This window comes from Rhinichthys klamathensis, unplaced genomic scaffold (assembly GCF_029890125.1).
Source record: "Rhinichthys klamathensis goyatoka isolate OS25496 unplaced genomic scaffold, OSU_Roscu_1.1 h1tg000281l_1, whole genome shotgun sequence".
In the NCBI taxonomy this organism is placed as follows: Eukaryota; Metazoa; Chordata; class Actinopteri; order Cypriniformes; family Leuciscidae; genus Rhinichthys; species Rhinichthys klamathensis.
Genome location: NW_026606800.1, coordinates 927,170 through 947,114, shown reverse-complemented (window position 1 = coordinate 947,114; position 19,945 = coordinate 927,170). Strand labels below are relative to the sequence as shown.

Here is a 19,945-nt window from a genome sequence, read left to right as displayed (position 1 = left end):
ATAATTTTTTTCACTATAGTGTTAATTCGGTTTATTTTAAATGTGATACCGCATGGGTTTACATAAAATAAAGCTCAACCTCGCTTTCGGGTTGAGCTTTCCGTGACTGCGCAACTGGGGTATAGGTTGCCAGGTTGAGATGACAAACGGGTTGAAATTGTATATGATGTGTGGATTGTGTGAATATAATGCATTACAAGATCTGGCAACTGGTCAACATTAGACAAACATATTGGTCCGATTATTCATAAAGGAGTTTGGGCCATGCAAATTACGGGAGTTTCCTGGGAGAAATAACAAACCGGGAGGGGTCCGGGAGATAGGGCTAAAAAAACGGGAGAAACCCGGCAAAAACAGGAGTGTTGACAGGTACGGATTACCCCATTAAACTGCACTTGGACCTTTTCTTGTGTGCATCCCGTGACATAAATTCTGTATTGTGCCCTGGTGGCCTGTATACTGTAGCCAGCACAAATCTCAAACGTGATTTATCATTTACACTAGATATTATTACTTTTAGCACCAACACTTCAAAAGAATTATATTTGAAACTAGACTTCTCAGTAATTCTGAAAATATTACTATAAATTACAGCAACACCTCTCCCTTTGCCTTTCATACGAGGTTCATGTTTATAACCGTAATCTTGGGGTGTGGACTCATTTAAAGTAATGTAATTGTTTGGTTTTAGCCAGGTTTCTGTCAAACACAGCACATCTAGGTTATAGTCTGTAATCATATCATTAACAATAAGTGCTTTTGGGGGCTTAGCTGCTCTTTTTAAAGATGTCTATCAATGTAAGCAAATATCATTTGGGAATTACCCGTCTTTCGAATATCTGGGTATTGTGTTAAAAGGTGCTCCACGTATTTTACTTATCATTATTTACAGGCCTCCAAAATACTCTCCAGCCTTTGCTGAGGACTTAACAGAACTGTTATCAACAATTTCCTCTGAGTTTGACTGTTTTGCCATTGCTGGAGATTTTAACATTCACATAGATAATGCAGAAACCAATATGGCAAAAGAAATCAAAACTGTTTTCAAAACTTTTGATCTGACTCAGCATGTACATGGACCCACACATAATCGTGGACACACTCTAGATTTACTTATCAGTAAGGGTCTAAACATCTCATCGATTGTTATCAAGGATGTAGCACTGTCTGATCATTTCTGTATTTTCTGTGATATACTGATCTCTCCTGCCATTGAAGCTAGATCTGTGTCTGTCAAGAAGAGATGCTTAAATGAGAACATTAGTGTGCTATTTATGAAGGCTATATCTTTAAAACCAAGCATATCTGCTGACTCTGTTGATTTTCTCCTTGAATCTTTTAACTCAAAAATTAAAAGTGTAATTGATGTTATTGCTCCTGTGAAAGTCAGGAAGAATAGTGGTAGACAAAAATCACCTTGGAGAAACTCAACAGCAGTGCAAAACATGAAAAGACAATGCAGAAGAGCAGAGCGCATGTGGCGGAAGACAAAACTTGTAGTCCATTATAACATCTACAAAGACAGCATCCATGCTTTTAATATGGAACTAGGCAAAGCTAGACAGACTTTCTTCTCGAATATTATAAACAGCAACTTAAACAACACACGCACTCTTTTTGCTACTGTAGAGAGACTGACAAACCCCCCAAGCCAGATTCCCAGTGAAATGCTCTCAGACAGCAAGTGCAGTGAGTTTGCTTCTTTCTTCTCTGAGAAAATCAATAATATCAGAAAGGTGATCAGCTCATCCTTGAGTTGCGCTGGGGTCAAACAGATCAGACCACTACCTGAGAAAGTAGTTACTATGTCTGTTTTCGAAGAAATTGATGGCAAAATTTTGGAAGAAACCGTACAGCACCTTAAAACATCAACCTGCGCCCTTGACACACTTCCCACATCTTTTTTCAAAAGTGTGTTAAACAGCTTAGAAGCAGATCTCCTAGAAGTGGTAAATGCCTCACTTCTTTCTGGGAGTTTTCCAAACTCCCTGAAAACTGCAGTTGTCAAGCCCCTCCTGAAAAAGAGAAATCTGGATAAGACCATCTTAAGCAATTATAGACCGATCTCAAATCTTCCTTTCATAGGCAAGATCATTGAAAAAGTTGTCTTCAATCAGCTGAACAAATTCTTAATCTCGAATGGATACTTTGACAATTTTCAATCTGGTTTCCGATCGCATCACAGCACAGAGACAGCGCTCATAAAGATAATAAACGATATTCGCTTAAATACTGATACAGGGAAATTATCAGTGCTGGTACTACTCGACCTCAGTGCTGCATTTGACACTGTCGATCACGACATACTTCTTGACAGGCTGGAAAACTGGGTGGGGCTTTCTGGGATAGTCCTAAAATGGTTCAGGTCATACTTAGAAGGGAGAGGTTATTATGTGAGTATAGGAGACCATAAGTCTGAGTGGACACCCATGACATGCGGAGTCCCTCAAGGCTCAATTCTTGCACCACTCTTATTCAACCTGTACATGCTCCCAATGAGCCAAATAATGAGAAAGAACCGCATCTCTTACCACAGCTATGCAGATGACACACAGCTCTACTTAGCCCTATCGCCTAACGACTACAGCCCCATTGACTCTCTGTGCCAATGCATTGATGAAGTAAACGGTTGGATGTGCCAAAACTTTCTTCAGTTACAAACAAAGACAAAACTGAAGTCATTGCGTTTGGAAACAAAGATGAAGTTCTCAAGGTAAATGCATACCTTGACGCTAGGGGTCTAACAACTAAAAATCAAGTCAGGAATCTTGGTGTGTCTCTAGAGTCAGACCTTAGTTTCAGTAGTCATGTCAAAGCAATAACTAAATCAGCATACTATAATTTGAAAAATATTGCAAGAATTAGATGCTTTGTTTCCAGTCAAGACTTAGAGAAACTTGTGCATGCTTTTATCACCAGCAGGGTGGATTATTGTAATGGACTCCTCACTGGCCTTCCTAAAAAGACCATAAGACAGTTGCAGCTCATACAGAACGCTGCTGCCAGGATTCTGAGCAGAACCAGAAAATTTGAACATATCACACCAGTCCTCAGGTCTTTACACTGGCTCCCAGTTACATTTAGGATTGATTTTAAAGTATTATTACTGGTATATAAATCATTCAATGGGCTAGGACCTCAATATATTGCAGATATGCTCACTGAATATAAACCCAACAGATCACTCAGATCATTAGGATCACATCAGCTAGAAATACCAAGGGTTCACTCTAAGCAAGGAGAGTCTGCTTTTAGCTATTATGCCAGCCGCAGCTGGAACCAGCTTCCAGAAGAGATCAGATGTGCTCCTACAGTAGTCACATTCAAATCCAGACTCAAAACATGATCCAGCTTGAATCAGTCGGCCCATTCTCCTCTGACCTCTAGCATCAACAAGGCATTTTCGCCCACAGGACTGCCGCATATGGGATGTTTTTCCCTTTTCACACCATTCTTTGTAAACCCTAGAAATGGTTGTGCGTGAAAATCCCAGTACCTGAGCAGATTGTGAAATACTGAGACCGGCCCGTCTGGCACCAACAACCATGCCACGCTCAAAATTGCTTAAATCACCTTTCTTTCCCATTCTGACATTCAGTTTGGAGTTCAGGAGATTGTCTTGACCAGGACCACACCCCTATATGCATTGAAGCAACTGCCATGTGATTGGTTGATTAGATAATTGCATTAATGAGAAATTGAACAGGTGTTCCTAATAATCCTTTAGGTGAGTGTATATATATATTAGGAGGCCATGATGGACAGAGGCCACTGGGCAAATTTGGCCAGGATGCCGGGGTTACACCCCAACTCTTTCGAAAGACATCCTGGGATTTTTAATGACCACAGAGAGTCAGGACCTCGGTTTAACGTCTCATCCGAAGGACGGTGCTCTTTGACAGTATAGTGTCCCCGTCACTATACTGGGGCGTTAGGACCCACACAGACCACAGGGTGAGCGCCCCCAGCTGGCCTCACTAACACCTCTTCCAGCAGCAACCTGGTTTTCTCAGGAGGTATCCCATCCAGATACTAACCAGGCCCAACCCTGCTTAGCTTCAGTGGCAACCAGTCTTGGGCTACAGGGTGATATGGCTGCTGGCGTTTTTTTTTTTTGTTTTTTTTTTGTTTTGTTTTTACATTTTTTGTTCAAATGATTGTTGTTTTTGTTGAACATCAATTAAATTTTTACCCCTTAGATGAGGCCATTATAACATTTCAATGACAAATTAAATTTGTACCACTGTAGTTGAGGTCAAGAAAAATATTCATGACAGTTATAATGGCCTCATGACCGCCAATGTCAAATCCAACCACCTGGCAGTTTAATGTAATGTTAACCCATAAAGCTAAGTGGTTTCTTAAGTTTGCTTATTAATCTGCTATGTCATGTTTATGGCATATTTATTATGACAGGTTGTGTTGTCTTAGTAATGTCAAGTTGTCATGAAAAGACACTGACAGTTTATGATGTATTGGTTTATGTCAAGTTGTCATAAAGACATCTCAAACAATGTCATATTTGCATTAAAAATGTCAAAATTGAGCGAATGACAATTACAGTTGTCATAAACATGCATAAAACCTCCTTCATATTCATGACATGTGTCATGTCATGATTATGAAGGTGTCATGTCAGTCTTATGCACACCCCTTCAAGTAAAGTGTTTCCGAAGTTTTTAATTTTATACATTTAAAGCCTGTATAAGCCCATCTATGTTTTTGAAACTCAAAAATCAAAACTTTTCTAAATCAGTTGATCTCCAGGCTGTATGTTCTTCTCCCTTGATGCTGCCAGTCTTGGAAAGAGTCAACATGTCAAGTGTATAAAAAGGCAACATAGATTGTAGAGCGTCTTTATTATGGAGCCTCCAGGAGTGACTGTGTTTCGGTGAGGAGCAGTTCAGAGCTGCTGGAGAGACAAATAGCATCTTCAGAGATCTGTGGTTATGTACTGAACTTTATATAACAGGGAACAAAATCTTTGGATGTTTCTTCCAAGTTCTTCAGAATGAATCTTACAGCTGTGAACCAAACTGATGGCTGTCAGGAATATTCCTGTCCAGAGAGATCTGTTTCTTTCTCTGTCTATGTGATTCTGTATGTGGCCGCAGCAGCTGTGGCTCTTCTGACTGTGTGTGGAAACCTGCTGGTCATCATCTCTGTTAGTCACTTCAAGCAGCTCCACACTCCTGCTAACATCCTCATCCTCTCTTTAGCTGCGTCTGATCTGCTGGTCGGAGTTTTTGTGATGCCACTTTATTTGTCTTGGCTCATTGAGTCATGTTGGATTTCTGGACAAGAGATGTGCTCGGTTTTTAAATTAGTGAATTTTCAAGCAACAAGCGTGTCTGTTCACACTGTGGCTCTAATAGCAGTTGATCGGTTTCTGGCTTTACATTCTCCTTTTTTTTACTCAGAGAAAATCTCTCCCATTGTGATCTGCATAGCAACTTTATTTAACTGGCTGTTTTCACTCCTTTATAACTTCACTATTCTCTTCATTAATGGAAACTTCACTGTCATGTGTCCAGCAGAATGTGTTTCTACTATAGATGGGGTTTCATCCCTTATTGATCTCTTGATTGTGTTTCTTATGCCATGTACACTCATCATAATATTATACACTCGTGTTTTTGTCATTGCTAGGAAACATGTGACTGCTATAAGAGCCCTTCAGGTTCACAACAGCAAAGAATCCTCTAAAAACAGAGTCAGTGACAAATCAGAGCGAAAAGCTGCGATACTGCTGGGGATTCTGGTCTTTGTGTTTCTCCTGTGTTTACTGCCATATTATATTTGTTCTTTAGTGGTTTCGTATAATGCTGAATTGTTTTATGTCAGAGATGTTACTGTAATATTTTTCTTACTGAACTCCACCATTAATCCCATCATTTACGCCATATTCTATCCCTGGTTTCAGAAAAGCTTAAAATTAATTTTCTCAAATAAAGTGTTTAATAAAGACTCCTCTCTGATGAATGTGCTGTAAGTCATTGAATGTAAGACAGAAACAGACTTTTCCTTTTGTCTATTTTTTTTTAGATGTACTTTGCATAGGTTAATGCGTTTTGGTAATTTTGTATATTACGTAAGGGATTATGTACATCCAGCCGGTGGTTCTCTCAAAATAACCCCCGACAGGATGAGGAGGACCCCAACGCAAAGCCATCTCCTAAGATATATTGATTTCATATTAAACTGTTTTAAACAGTATTATGTATCTCATAATCCAACAGTGTACAAAACAATAGTCACAAAATGGCAGCAGCTGCGTTTGTATGAAACAAGAGAGAGCGAGTCCACGATACTGCATGGCATAATTAAATAACTGTACACAAAATATTGATTCGACTGAGTTTTAATATTTTATTAGCTCACCAAACGAAAACTTCCACGAAGAAAAAACGTTCCTTGCAGTCGTATAGCACTGCTGACTTCAGTGACCCGGATGAGCCTTTGAGCGGATGTTATCTGGGAATAACTCTAATTTAGAATAACTAAAATATTCCACAGAGCCGTGTAATAAACACAGTGAACACATGGATAGTGTCAGTAAATTGTATAACAATGGAAGTGGGGAAGTTTCTTTTCTTTTATGTCATAGTCACTTAATGAAATAAAAAGAATTGTTGAATATAGTGCTTTATGTATAGACTAAGAATACAAAAGTTTTTTTTCAAAGATAAAGTCTTTAAAGTCTTAACTACAAAAAAGTTTATATGTGATGTTATATTGTTTAAAGGTTGTAATCTAACTGCATGTTATGTGAACACCTCAGTGATTTCAAATCTCACAAGGCTTAGTTCATTTTATTAACTCACATAATCATTCAGATTTTTTAAGTATTTCTTATTACAATACTTTTACGCGAGCCGAATCGTAAAAGTCATAGAGTGCTTCTCAAACTGAAGGCTGCATCCTGAGTCTGTGTCCTTTATCAGTCCAGTCCTTTAGAGGCTTGTAGAGTCTTCCTCAGCAATAGATGCTAGAATGAGATGGTCTAGTTAGTAAGTGTGCATGGCCACATCACACATGTTCCTGCATCCATGATCACACGAAATACCTCATATTAAAAGTCTTAATATTACCTGGCTTTCTACTAATACAATAGAGTGATGGCAACCGCCTGTGGTCTCCCAGTGGTTTACATTATTGGCTGTTTAGTGTTTAAGATAACATATATCTTCATCTCCGAAAACATAATTTTACCAACGCCTGAAAGAAGAACGAACCTAAAGCAGTGTTTATTTTCACCTCCGTCACCATTAGCCTTTCCTCTGTCCAGTTACTCTGCCTGGAGCAGGGAGATCGTCCGCTGGAAGACAACACACGGGACTTCCTCCATCTGGCTTGCCTTAACTCTGTAGCCGGATTGTTCGCTCTGTTTATATTTTCATCACCCACATTTACACACAAGCTGACCTCTAACTGTAACATTCAGACGGTATCTTTCTTTTTTAGCTCAACTGTCACAAGCTGTCCCTTATATTGAAGGTTGTGTCATACGGAGGTCTCATTTCTCGGCTGCATACGTCATAGAGACTGCCTCATTTCAGTAAAGTAACAATTACAGTCCAAAATCATAAGGAAACTGCAACAATTTACGCTTCACAAGGAATAACGGTCAATTATATAATGGTTACTTTTCTGAAATAAGACATAGGCCTACACAGTAAAAAACGCAGTGTCAAATTAACACTTAAAGTGTTAATTTTAACACTACTCCGGATCATATATGGTCCCACTCTATCTAGTGTAAAAAGTACACTGTTTGTAGTGTTGAATTTATAGTGTTAATATAGCACCTTACAGTGTAGAAAAATTACACTGCGAGTGTAAAGTGTTACACTTACAATTTTTACACTCTGGGGTTTTAACACCCCTGGTGTTGATTTTAATTCCATTGGATTACACTATAAGTGTCATTTATAAAGTATTCTGTTCAGTGCAAAAACAATTTACACTATTATATAGTGTTGATGTACAAGATCAGACATTAAATCAAGAGTCTTCAGACAGATGTACAAATCCAAAGTTTATTCAACAAATGGGCAAAGTGGCTCCTTTAAAACATATGCCAGATGTGAAAAAGTCAAATTATCACATTCATGAGGAGTTGCACAGAAAAAAAAAAAAGTTAAAAAGCATAAAATCATCCAATTTGCCTAGACATGAACAAATATGAGAGGTAGATTTGAACAATATGGCAGAAAACTACTTGTCGACAGTTGTGTACCATCCATGAATGCAGTTCCTCTTTGTCCCATCAGCGAGCAGGTAGAAGTAGTATTTGAGTTTATTGCCACCGGCAGCGAGCAGGTATGCTGTGTGGTCGGTTCAATGCAATCAAGGTGTTCTTGTATGCTGGTCTCTGCCAAAGACACAAATAACAAATCAAAGTCAGCTCTCCAATTGTCCGTCTTTATAGTTTTCTCAATACAGTCAACCCAAATGGCAATATTTTGAGGCAGACAAAAAATAGTGACAGAAATGCCCAAATGTACCTTTTTGAAGACAACAAGGTGTTGTTCAGCTTGATATGAGCACATCTTTCCAGGTCTCTTGCAGCCTTGTGGTGATGGTGGAATCAAATCAAGGAGGAGACAAATTGATGCAAGATCGCTGCCCCATTCTAAATTACAGATGTGACAAATTCAGCAAAAAATGCATGAATGCGTATAGATAAACTTATTCTGAACTATAGCCTTACCTGAATCATCATGTTTCATCATCCTTTCACAGCAGATTCTGCAGTTGCCTTTCCAGGAACTTAGCTGAGGTCTTCTAACCAAAAATCAAAAGCAAAAAAAACATCAACAGTTACATAGCATAATGACAACCATATCTCTCTCAGTGCTGGGCAAAGTAGTGCCGTTCACACCTGGCATTAACATTCGTCTTGGGTGACGCACAAGTGAACAACTCGAAGTACAGGTGTAAACGCCCCCAAGACGCATTGAGATTTGATTGTTCTGATGAGGTCTAGGCTACATTCTTTTATTAGAGGGTTAGTTCACCCAAAAATTAAAATTCTGGAATTTACTCACCCTCATTTCGTTCCAAACACGCAAGACTTTCTTTGGTCTTTGAAACACAAATGAAGATCTTTTTGATTAAATCTGAGAGCTTTCTGTCCCTCCACTGACAGCTACGCAACTACCACTTAGACGCTTCAAAAAGTTCATAAAGAGATCTTAAAACTATTCCATAATGAACCAAGCAGTTTAGTCCACATTTTCTTTTTCTTCTGTTTGTTTGTTGATTAATGTTTATAATGTGAATAAAAGTTTAAATTCAATCTATTCATCACAAAACGATCTAGTCTCTTCAGAAAATTTGGACTAAAACCGCTCAATTCATATAGGTTAGTTTTATGAACTCTTTCACAATGTTTGAACTTAACTGCCATAAAAAAGTGCTAAGAACAAGCAACGTACAGATTATGTCATTCACACTTAACGTTAAACATAGGGCGAATAAATAGTTTTTAAATGCTTTCCCACCTCAGTCTACAAAAGACGGCATTTGTTGTTTGCTGTGTGCACTACAAGATAACGTTACTTAAACACGCTGTTAATAATGCACAATTTTGCGCATGAGTCACGGAAACGGAATTGTTAACGTTTTAATGTATAAAACAGCTACTTTTAGACACACACAAAAAAAATATAAAATTACCATTTGAAGAATTCTCTCATCTGCGCAGAAAAAAGGCCCAAATGGTGCTGCTTCAGACCTCCTCATCTGCTTCAGCGGCAGGCTCGTCGTAAACCCAGGCCTCGGCGCGACTGGAGGCGGGAATGCTTACTTTTATGAAGGCTGTCAACTAACCATAATGAAATAAGCTAAATATATATATATACACACAACAAATTGTAAGCACATTCCAACAAATGTATTTTAATTTTTTTAAGTAGGCCTAAATCGGCATGAGAAACATTTTCTTCTGTAGGCCTACATCTCTGCATCTTGAATGAACTTGACAAGCTTCCTTAATCCATACAAAAACGCGCAGTTAATCATTTCTAAATGTGTTCACCACCATAGTTTACTAAAAATGTTAACAAATGCATTTACTATTTAATTTTAGAAAGAGAAAAGCAATTCAACCTACCGCCTCGGTCGCATGAAGATAAAATGGCGTCGTCGTCTTGTGAGGCAGCAGTCATCGAGGGGCGGAGTCAAAACAATTCGGCGCGTTTTTTTGCACTTTCAGTGTAAAAATAAAATTACACTACGTAGCACCCTGTAACTACACTGAAGAGGAGTACTTTTTAACATTGTAGATTGTTAATTTAACTCTTTAGGAATAGATAGCTTTTAACACTGGAATTTTTACACTGCCGATTTTACTGTGTATGTGATGACATGCGGCAGACAAATGAAACCTCCGCAGGACGCAGCCTTCTAAATGAGACACAGAATGAAACGCACAGAACTGTACTATATCATAGCGAAGAATACATTTATGTTGCCTTCAAAAATCGATCAGATTAATGTATCTCAGGAGACTGGAAGTGAATCTAACATTGGATTCTGATGTGCATTGATGCCTTCCTACCTTGGAATCCTTCCTCCGAAGGATATTGTAAGTACACAACTGCAGAAAATATATCACACTGCAAGTGATTTTTGGATATTTTATTACAAAATTCTTACATATTGTACCTTTAAGGTACTTTTCACAGAACTTATTTCAGCCATTTAACCAATTCCATTGAACCCCGTTCAAAAAACCCATTGACTCCGTGACGATGAAACCGGAAGTGCTAAAATGCTAACTCTTTTCCGCGTTTTGGCCAACAAATTTGCATCATAGCTACCACTCTACAGATGTCCTGTGTTTTTGTTATTTTGTCCACCTCCAGTCTAGCTCAAGGTGAAGGTTTGGTTGTTTCGGTCAGCCCCTGCTGGTAGATGCCGTAATTTCAGCATTTTCTGGGGCCAAAGATCATCTTCCTCTAATGAAGGCCATTGCAAACTAGCTGTGTGTTCAGACAGAGATTTGTTTGCTTGCAAAATAGCAGAACACTTAATATGGTTCATAACCACGTTTAGTAGTTCTATATGACACTCTTTAGCTCTTTTGGATGAAAAGAAACAGTTGATCGCCCAGCTGTATGTTCTTCTCCCCTGATGCTGCCAGTCTCCGATGGAGCCAACATGTCAAGTGTATAAAAGGCTGCGTGGGTTGTAGCGCATATTTATCTGGTATTATGGAGCCTCCAGGAGTGACTTGAGTTTCGGTGAGGAGCAGTTCAGAGCTGTTGAAAAGACAAATAGCATCTTCAGAGATCTTTATCTGTGGTTACTCATTTTTTATAAGAAGGAAGTTGGATGTTTTTGTTCTAAAATAAATCTTACAGCAATGAACCAAACTGATGACTGTCAGGAATATTCCTGTCCAGAGAGATCTGTTTCTTTCTCTGTCTATGTGATTCTGTATGTGGCCGCAGCAGCTGTGGCTCTTCTGACTGTGTGTGGAAACCTGCTGGTCATCATCTCTGTTAGTCACTTCAAGCAGCTCCACACTCCTGCTAACATCCTCATCCTCTCTTTAGCTGCGTCTGATCTGCTGGTCGGAGTTTTTGTGATGCCGCTTTATTTGTCTTGGCTCATTGAGTCATGTTGGATTTCTGGACAAGAGATGTGCTCGGTTTTTAAATTAGTGAATTTTCAAGCAACAAGCGTGTCTGTTCACACTGTGGCTCTAATAGCAGTTGATCGGTTTCTGGCTTTACATTCTCCTTTTTTTTACTCAGAGAACATCTCACCCACTGTGATATGCATAGCAACTTTATTTAACTGGCTGTTTTCACTCCTTTATAACGTCACTCTTCTCTTCATTAATGGAAACTTCACTGTGATGTGTCCAGGAGTGTGTATTTCTGTTGTAGGTGAGGTTTCATCCCTCATTGATCTCCTGGTTGTGTTTCTTATGCCATGTACACTCATCATAATATTATACACTCATGTTTTTGTCATTGTTAGGAAACATGTGACTGCTATAAGAGCCCTTCAGGTTCACAACAGCAAAGAATCCTCTAAAAACAGAGTCAGTGACAAATCAGAGCGAAAAGCTGCGAAACTGCTGGGGATTCTGGTCTTTGTGTTTCTCCTGTGTTTACTGCCATATTATATTTGTTCTGTAGTGATTCCATATAATAGTGCTGACTTGTTTTATGTCAGAGATGTTACTGTAATATTTTTCTTACTGAACTCCACCATTAATCCCATCATTTATGCCTTATTCTATCCGTGGTTTATGAAAAGCTTAAAATTTATTTTCTCATATAAAGTATTTAATAAAGACTCCTCTCTGATGAATGTGCTGTAAGTCGTTGAATTTAAGACTAATTATTTTGGCTTTTTAGTAAACCTGACTGTGAAGACTAGTGTGTGTTGTTTTCAATCATGACAGTATTGTATAACAATATGAGTGGGGTGCTTTTTTTTCAACTCACTTATTTTATGATTGTAAAAAGGAATTGTTGAATATAATAAACATTTACTTATGTAATTAGAGTTAGTAACAGTAAGACAATTACCTATAAGTATTTTTGTGCTTATAATTACTGAAATTGTGATCCTGGTCCCCCATGCTCAATGCAATGGTTACACATAAATACTCATAATTCTGCTTTGCTGAACATCCAGAATTGTGTTAGACATAACAGCTTGCACACTGAATCAGTAGAGTGTGTAATCAGTGACACTTATCCTCCTCATATTTTAAACTTAAAAGCAGATGTGGCCATTTGTAACTTGAATACTTCTGGTGTCACCCACTTCAAGAAGTTACGTTTAGCTGTACAAAAACAGTGCATTTTGCTGCTTGATATTGCAAACTGATAATTCTTATATTATTTTAATGTATTACAAAACGTTAATGTAATAAACATTTTAAATTAGTTCATGTTGTTCATTGTTGTAATATTGTTTTTGTATTTATTTATTTTTTACAATATATAATAGTAATTTCTCTGATTGAAGTCACTCAAAATATTATATTAATTTTATAATATTAATTTTATAAAATATTATAAAATTTCCAGTAAATAAAATGTTATGGTGAAATCAGGCATTATGATGACTAAATAATCAATTCTGTAATATTATAACTTAAATGTAAGTAATGACGACAAAGAGGCAGTAGAGACTTAACTTATCTTTTCTCTGTTCATAATGCAAGAATCATCAACATCTCTCATATATCAGCATCATTTAGGACAATATGCAGGGCAATATGACGACTGGCCATCTGGAGCACCGTGAGTTTTCCCACACGGCCCACTTGAGCCATTATTCCATTTGAGTCAACATAAAGAGAACATTTCTCAATATTAAATTAAGCAATAAATCCACTTAAATATTTTGTGTAGCTGAATTTTTATTGAAATGCATAAAATCATTCAAACCACAAATTTTTAAACTACCTTAAAGGCACACTGTGGAATTTTTGGCCACTAGGGTGCGCTCGACCTGTAATTTTCACGTCTAGTGCCCCTAGAGGCCACAAGCGCCGCAGCATTGTCGCAAAAGTCAACAAACAGTCAACCGGTCAACCTCCCGTGTCTTTATGTGTGTGCAGACGGCATTTGATTTGTATGTTGGAGAAAGTTAATCGATTCACTACTGACCAAAATAATAATATAAATATAAGATTAATAATATAAATCCTATAAAGAAAACAAATTGAATAAAAGTAGCATATGCAGAAAACAATGTCTGATCAGGTAAGTCGCATTGACAAGGGTTGCCCAATCCTGCTCCTGCCGATCGTCTGTCCTGCACAGTTCATCTCCAACCCTAATCAAACACACCTGAAGCAAACAATTAACGTCTTCAGGATCTCTTTGCAATGGGTTGGAGATGAAATCGAGTAGTCGGGAAATCGTTTAACAAAACTGATATAACTCACTACATATTTCCGTTATTTGTAGTCTTCAGTTGGTTTTTCCTTTTACACAAATACAAACATATATGAGCTGAAAGGAAAAAAAACATTTACATTTGTATACGGCAGTATGTTGTGACTTATATCAGTTTTGTTACTCGAATTCGCAGTAATTATTACATTATATATACACTTTTATGCCGATGTTTATTTTAAGCTCTCCCTTTTTCTTTTTTTTTTGGTCTCCTCTGACAAAATCTTAGCTTTCTTCGCTTTCTTCCGAGTAGCTGTTGATTCAGCCATGACGACAACATACAGACGCAGGTGTTCTGACGATTCATGCTACCCATCGAGATTTGCTACTTACTGGTTATGCGCATGTGCAGACTCAGTTTTTTTTTAACAAAAGGTACATTTTCATGTGTTATAAAGTAATTTCCCTTTAAAAAATGATAACTACCATATGAATATTTGTACGGTCAGCCAGCTGAACAAGAATAATTGAAAGTTTCAGTTACTAAGGAAAGGTGTGCTTTGACAAGTCAATATTTAATGATAATTTCTACTTTTCACACCGTTTAAAAAATAAAAACAGTAGTCTACAGTATACAGTAGCTACTCATAACTTAGAATTGTATTATAATTGTATTTCATATAATATTAATCGACATTCTGTGATCGATTCGCACTACGGTAGCATTTTTCGACAAGGCAGCACAAATCGTCAGAACACCGGCAATCAAACGCGAGTTGAGCACTCACGTTAGAATTTGAGGAAGTTGGGGTGGTGGGGGAAGTGACGTATGCCGTAAAGCGGTCGAATTTTGTAGTTCTTTTTGTGCTCGGGTTCCTACCCGAAACCCGAAGTTACATAGTGCTAGTACAAGCGATACAGACACCTTCAGGCTTCGGCAGACGTGTCATTCAACCTATTGTAAGTCGATGTACCATCTCAATGGGTTTTGGTAATATATTATAAAGGTAGAAAAGTTCCACAGTGTGCCTTTAAGTAATTAATTTAAAAAAGTCAATTAATAAAAAGTATACACAGTAATAATAAATGTAGTTTTAACACAAGTTGTTTGGGCCAATCCTGAACCTGATCACAGGCTCTACTCTTCCCCACAATGGTAACCCCCCAAAACTCAAACATGACAAAAACACTTTTAAACTTCCAACATAACAGAATATTAAACAATAACATCTCGCTCTTAATCTTGAGCAAAAACGCACAAAATAACACTTAATCTGAACATTTACTCTCCTTTAACAGTTGGAAGCAAAGCATGCTGGGAAATCTGCTGTAACTTCAGTTTGAGTTCTGCTTAATACAATCAGTTATTGAGTTCTCTTAACTTTTTTAATTTCTGTGATGTTCTCCTAAAAGCTCTGAGTTTGAGCCTGAATCTTACTAAAAACACAAACAGACAACAGTTGGAGACACACATTTGCATTTTGTTTTTTATCCATAAATGTGACAGGTCAGCAGAGATGGTGGAAAAACATTTAAAGTGCCCCTTTATGTTATTTTATAGGTTCTTCATTTTGTTTTGGAGCTTTTTTACAATAGATTTACATGCATCCAAAGTAAAAAAATAAAACACAAATTTTCTCATAATATACATTGCAGCATCACCTCATCAAATGGATTGATCAAGAATTCAGTCTCTCTAAATCCTTTACGACAGCCAACTCTGCTCTGATTGGTCTAATGTTTAAAGCGCATGTCGGAAATAAAACGCCCATCATCATATCTGAATTTCAGCACCGGAGGCTTCCTAAGCACTTGATACACAGTGATACGAACAGAAACAATGACATCAGTTTTACAGAATCAATTTGATCGTGAGTCCTCATCCTTTGGAAAGTGGATGCAAAGTGGATTTGCTTTTGCAGCACAGAAAACTGGCTTCTCGACATGTCAACAACACCAACCAAACTCTTTCAGTCTCAGCTACAGCTACAGTGTTTGAGGGTCAAACTAAACCTTGTTCACGGGCTGCCAATGAGGACCATAGACTGGCATTAAACAAATTTGTTACAAAATATACGTAGGTTCATGCAGGAAGTGAGACTGGAATTACTGACGAATCATTTCAGACTTTGATTTGATTTGATTTGATTTGGAAGAAAGACTGCGAGTGTTTAGCGTGCCATTTAAGACAGTGCCCTAGTTAGTTTCACATTCCAAGTGATACATTTGTTTAGTTAGTTCTTACAACTTGTGTGGAACCACTTGACACAGCTTCTTTAAGTAAATCCAACATTCTATTTTTGAGTGCAACACAGGATAATATTCAGAGAAAGAGGGCTTTAGGACATACACAAGCACACACTCATGTTCTAAATATTGTCATGTATTATTGAATCAGTCTGTGCCTTTGATTTGAAAATATGATTGCGTGGTTCAGTCATTACACAGCATTAAAAAAATGTGTTCAGTTATATTGCAGATATAATTGCACATCTGTCAGTGAGGTTTCCAGTGACCTCAGACTCAACTACACAAATTTAGTCAATTGCCATAGCAATGCCGCATGTCAGCTGAAAACAAAGCAAATAAACCAGCCAACCAGGCAGTCTACGCAACTCTTTGACGCTTCAAAAAGCTAATAAAGAGATTGTAAAACTAATCCATTCGAATCAAACACAGTTTAGTCAAAAAAACTGATTGAATTTAGGCTTTTATTCACATATAAACATTCATTAACGACGCACACATCAGATTTAGTAAATGGAAGCTCAAGCATGTTTGCTTGAAGTGCAAGAATCAATGAGGTTCATTGTCGTGTTACGCAGCACGTTTGAGCTTCAGCAAGAACCAATGAGGTTCATTCTCGTGTAACGCATCATGTTTGAGCTTTAGCAAGAACCAATGAGGTTCATTCACGTTACGCAGCACGTTTGAGCTTCAGCAAGAGCCAATGAGGTTCATTCACATGTTACGCATCATGTTAGAGTTTCAGCAAGAACCAATGAGGTTCATTCTCATGTTACGCAGCACGTTTGAGCTTCATCAAGAACCAATGTCTCTGTCAGATGTTTGTTTGATTTTTGGCATTGCTGTATTCCGACTGTATTTTTTAACATAATAGGACTTTTTACTAAATGTATTGTACAAATTTTTTTTTTTTTTTTTTTTTTTTTTTTTTTTATGTGCTTTTTACATGTAATTTATTCTCTTTTAGGGTGACTTTTAACATCTGTCCGGGGACTGCAGATGAAAAATAGCCTTCTGGCTAACTCTGGCATATTGGCAGAAATGTTTATTAATATGCACTGTCCCTGTAATAATAAATAAAAATAAATAAATAAATAAATAAAATGAGGTTCATTCTCATGTTACGCAGCATGTTTGAGCTTCAGCAAGAACCAATGAGGTTCATTCACGTTACGCAGCACGTTTGAGCTTCAGCAAGAACAAATGAGGTTCATTCTCGTGTTACACATCATGTTTGAGCTTCAGCAAGAACCAATGAGGTTCATTCTCATGTTACGCATCATGTTTGAGCTTCAGCAAGAACCAATGAGGTTCATTCTCATGTTACGCATCATGTTTGAGCCAGAGCCATAGAGAGAAAGAGTTGCGACATAGTTGCGACATAATAGTTCCAAACACTGATAGTTTCTCCATTGAACCCCATTCATTTTCAGTGCTCCCGAAGTACGCTCGCTGGTAAATTAATGAAATTACTGTGTTTTTTTACTTTGTAGCCAGTTTTAGTAAATGTTTATTGTAAGATAATTGTAATTGCAGCGATAGCTTACGTGACCAACACTTCACTAACGTTAGCTAACTGGTAACCTGATGTATATAATATATAATATTTTTAATAATATTTTATATGTATATATATATATAATATTATATATACATACACCCAAACACACACACACAATTCATTTATTTAAATGGGTTAGGGTTATGCATGTGCTTATATGTATTTAGGAACATAGTTAATTCACTCATTAACTATCTCTCCGGTTTAATTTCTATGAAGAATATTTTTCGGTTGAATATTTACCGAACATTGCTGTATATAGTCGTTGCTTTCTACATTATGGGAGCAGTCTATTTCCCTCCTAAATTATTCATTTGTACATGCACAGCGTAATTATTTATATTTTATGTTGGTTGGAGTTCTGAACGGACTGCAGACCTCTTTGCGTGATCACGAAGGTAGGCTAATGGCTGAATCGGAATTTATAAGCAAGATCACGGGAATCAATAGCCTAATACAGCCCAGTTGTGCTAAAATAAATATCATGAGACGTCCATCATCATATTAATGACATGGAAAAGTTAAGTTAGAGCCGCTAAAGCCAGTGCTATTACTACCCATGCGAACATGAACACTAAGCTTTTCCCTCCAAAAATATAGCCTAAAACTTATCTAAGTTGTCACCCTGCCTCTCCAAATGCAAAACTGACATTAACAAAATGCAATAACAGCTTAAAAGGTACTTGGGTGTGTGTTTTATTTTATATTTACCGTTTAATAATAATGCAATCGCTGCTGTCTGTCCATTGAAGAACATGACAGCCCGCGTATGTTTTGGAACTATTGGGGCTTACATGAACCACGTGACAGCCGTCGCGGCGACATCAAAGCGTGTCGCAACTCTTTCTCTCTATGGCTCTGGTTTGAGCTTCAGCAAGAACCAATGAGGTTCATTCTCATGTTACGCAGCACGTTTGAGCTTCAGCAACAACCAATGAGGTTTATTCTCGTGTTACGCAGCACGTTTGAGCTTCCACAAGAACCAATGAGGTTCATCCTCGTGTTATGCAGCACGTTAGAGTTTCAGCAAGAACCAATGAGGTTCATTCACATGTTACGCATCATGTTAGAGCTTCAGCAAGAACCAATGAGGTTCATTCACATGTTACGCATCATGTTAGAGTTTCAGCAAGAACCAATGAGGTTCATTCTCTTGTTACGCATCATGTTTGAGCTTCAGCAAGAACAAATTAGGTTTATTCTCGTGTTACACTGCACGTTTGAGCTTCAGCAAGAACCAATGAGGTTCATTCACATGTTACGCATCATGTTTGAGCTTCAGCAAGAACAAATTAGGTTTATTCTCGTGTTACACTGCACGTTTGAGCTTCAGCAAGAACCAATGAGGTTCATTCTTGTGTTACGCAGCACGTTTGAGCTTCAGCAAGAACAAATTAGGTTTATTCTCGTGTTACACTGCACGTTTGAGCTTCAGCAAGAACCAATGAGGTTCATTCTCATGTTATGCAGCACATTTGAGCTTCCGCAAGAACCAATGAGGTTCATTCTTGTGTTACGCAGCACGTTTGAGCTTCAGCAAGAACTAATGAGGTTCGTTCTCGTGTTACGCATCATGTTTGAGCTTCAGCAAGAACCAATGAGGTTCATTCTCGTGTTACGCATCATGTTTGAGCTTCCGCAAGAACCAATGAGGTTCATTCTCGTGTTACGCAGCACATTTGAGCTTCAGCAAGAACCAATGAGGTTCATTCTCGTGTTACGCATCATGTTTGAGCTTCCGCAAGAACCAATGAGGTTCATTCTCGTGTTAGGCAGCATTTTGAGCTTCAGCAAGAACCAATGAGGTTCATTCTCGTGTTACGCATCATGTTTGAGCAACCGCAAGAACCAATGAAGTTCATTCTCGTGTTACGCAGCACGTTTGAGCTTCCGCAAGAACCAATGAGCTTCATTCTCGTGTTACAAATCATGTTTGAGCTTCCGCAAGAACCAATGAGGTTCATTCTCGTGTTACGCATCATGTTTGAGCTTCCGCAAGAACCAATGAGGTTCATTCTCGTGTTACGCATCATGTTTGAGCTTCAGCAAGAACCAAATGAGGTTCATTCACATGTTAGGCATCATGTTTGAGCTTCCGCAAGAACCAATGAGGTTCATTCTCGTGTTACGCATCATGTTTGAGCTTCCGCAAGAACCAATAAAGTTCATTCTCGTGTTACGCATCATGTTTGAGCAACCGCAAGAACCAATGAAGTTCATTCTCGTGTTACGCAGCATGTTTGAGCAACCGCAATAACCAATG

The 19,945-nt window shown here is 38.0% G+C and overlaps 2 protein-coding genes across 2 annotated transcripts; both read left to right on the top strand.

Annotated features, from left to right (window-relative positions):
• Positions 1-4,989: 4,989 nt before the first annotated feature.
• On the top strand, positions 4,990-5,992 carry LOC130103200 (trace amine-associated receptor 13c-like). Its single transcript, XM_056269406.1, has one exon. The coding sequence runs from the start codon at positions 5,012-5,014 to the stop codon at positions 5,990-5,992; it is 981 nt and encodes a 326-aa protein (XP_056125381.1). The 5' UTR covers positions 4,990-5,011.
• A 5,227-nt stretch (positions 5,993-11,219) lies between these two features.
• On the top strand, positions 11,220-12,340 carry LOC130103023 (trace amine-associated receptor 13c-like). The gene is made up of 2 exons (XM_056269204.1): positions 11,220-11,234; positions 11,330-12,340. Exons 1-2 carry the CDS (start codon positions 11,220-11,222, stop codon positions 12,338-12,340), a joined length of 1,026 nt encoding a protein of 341 aa, XP_056125179.1.
• Positions 12,341-19,945: the final 7,605 nt, after the last annotated feature.

Coding starts and splice junctions, on each gene's coding strand:
- LOC130103200 (XM_056269406.1), top strand. CDS start 5,012: ATGAATCTTACAGCTGTGAACCAAACTGATGGCTGTCAGGAATATTCC.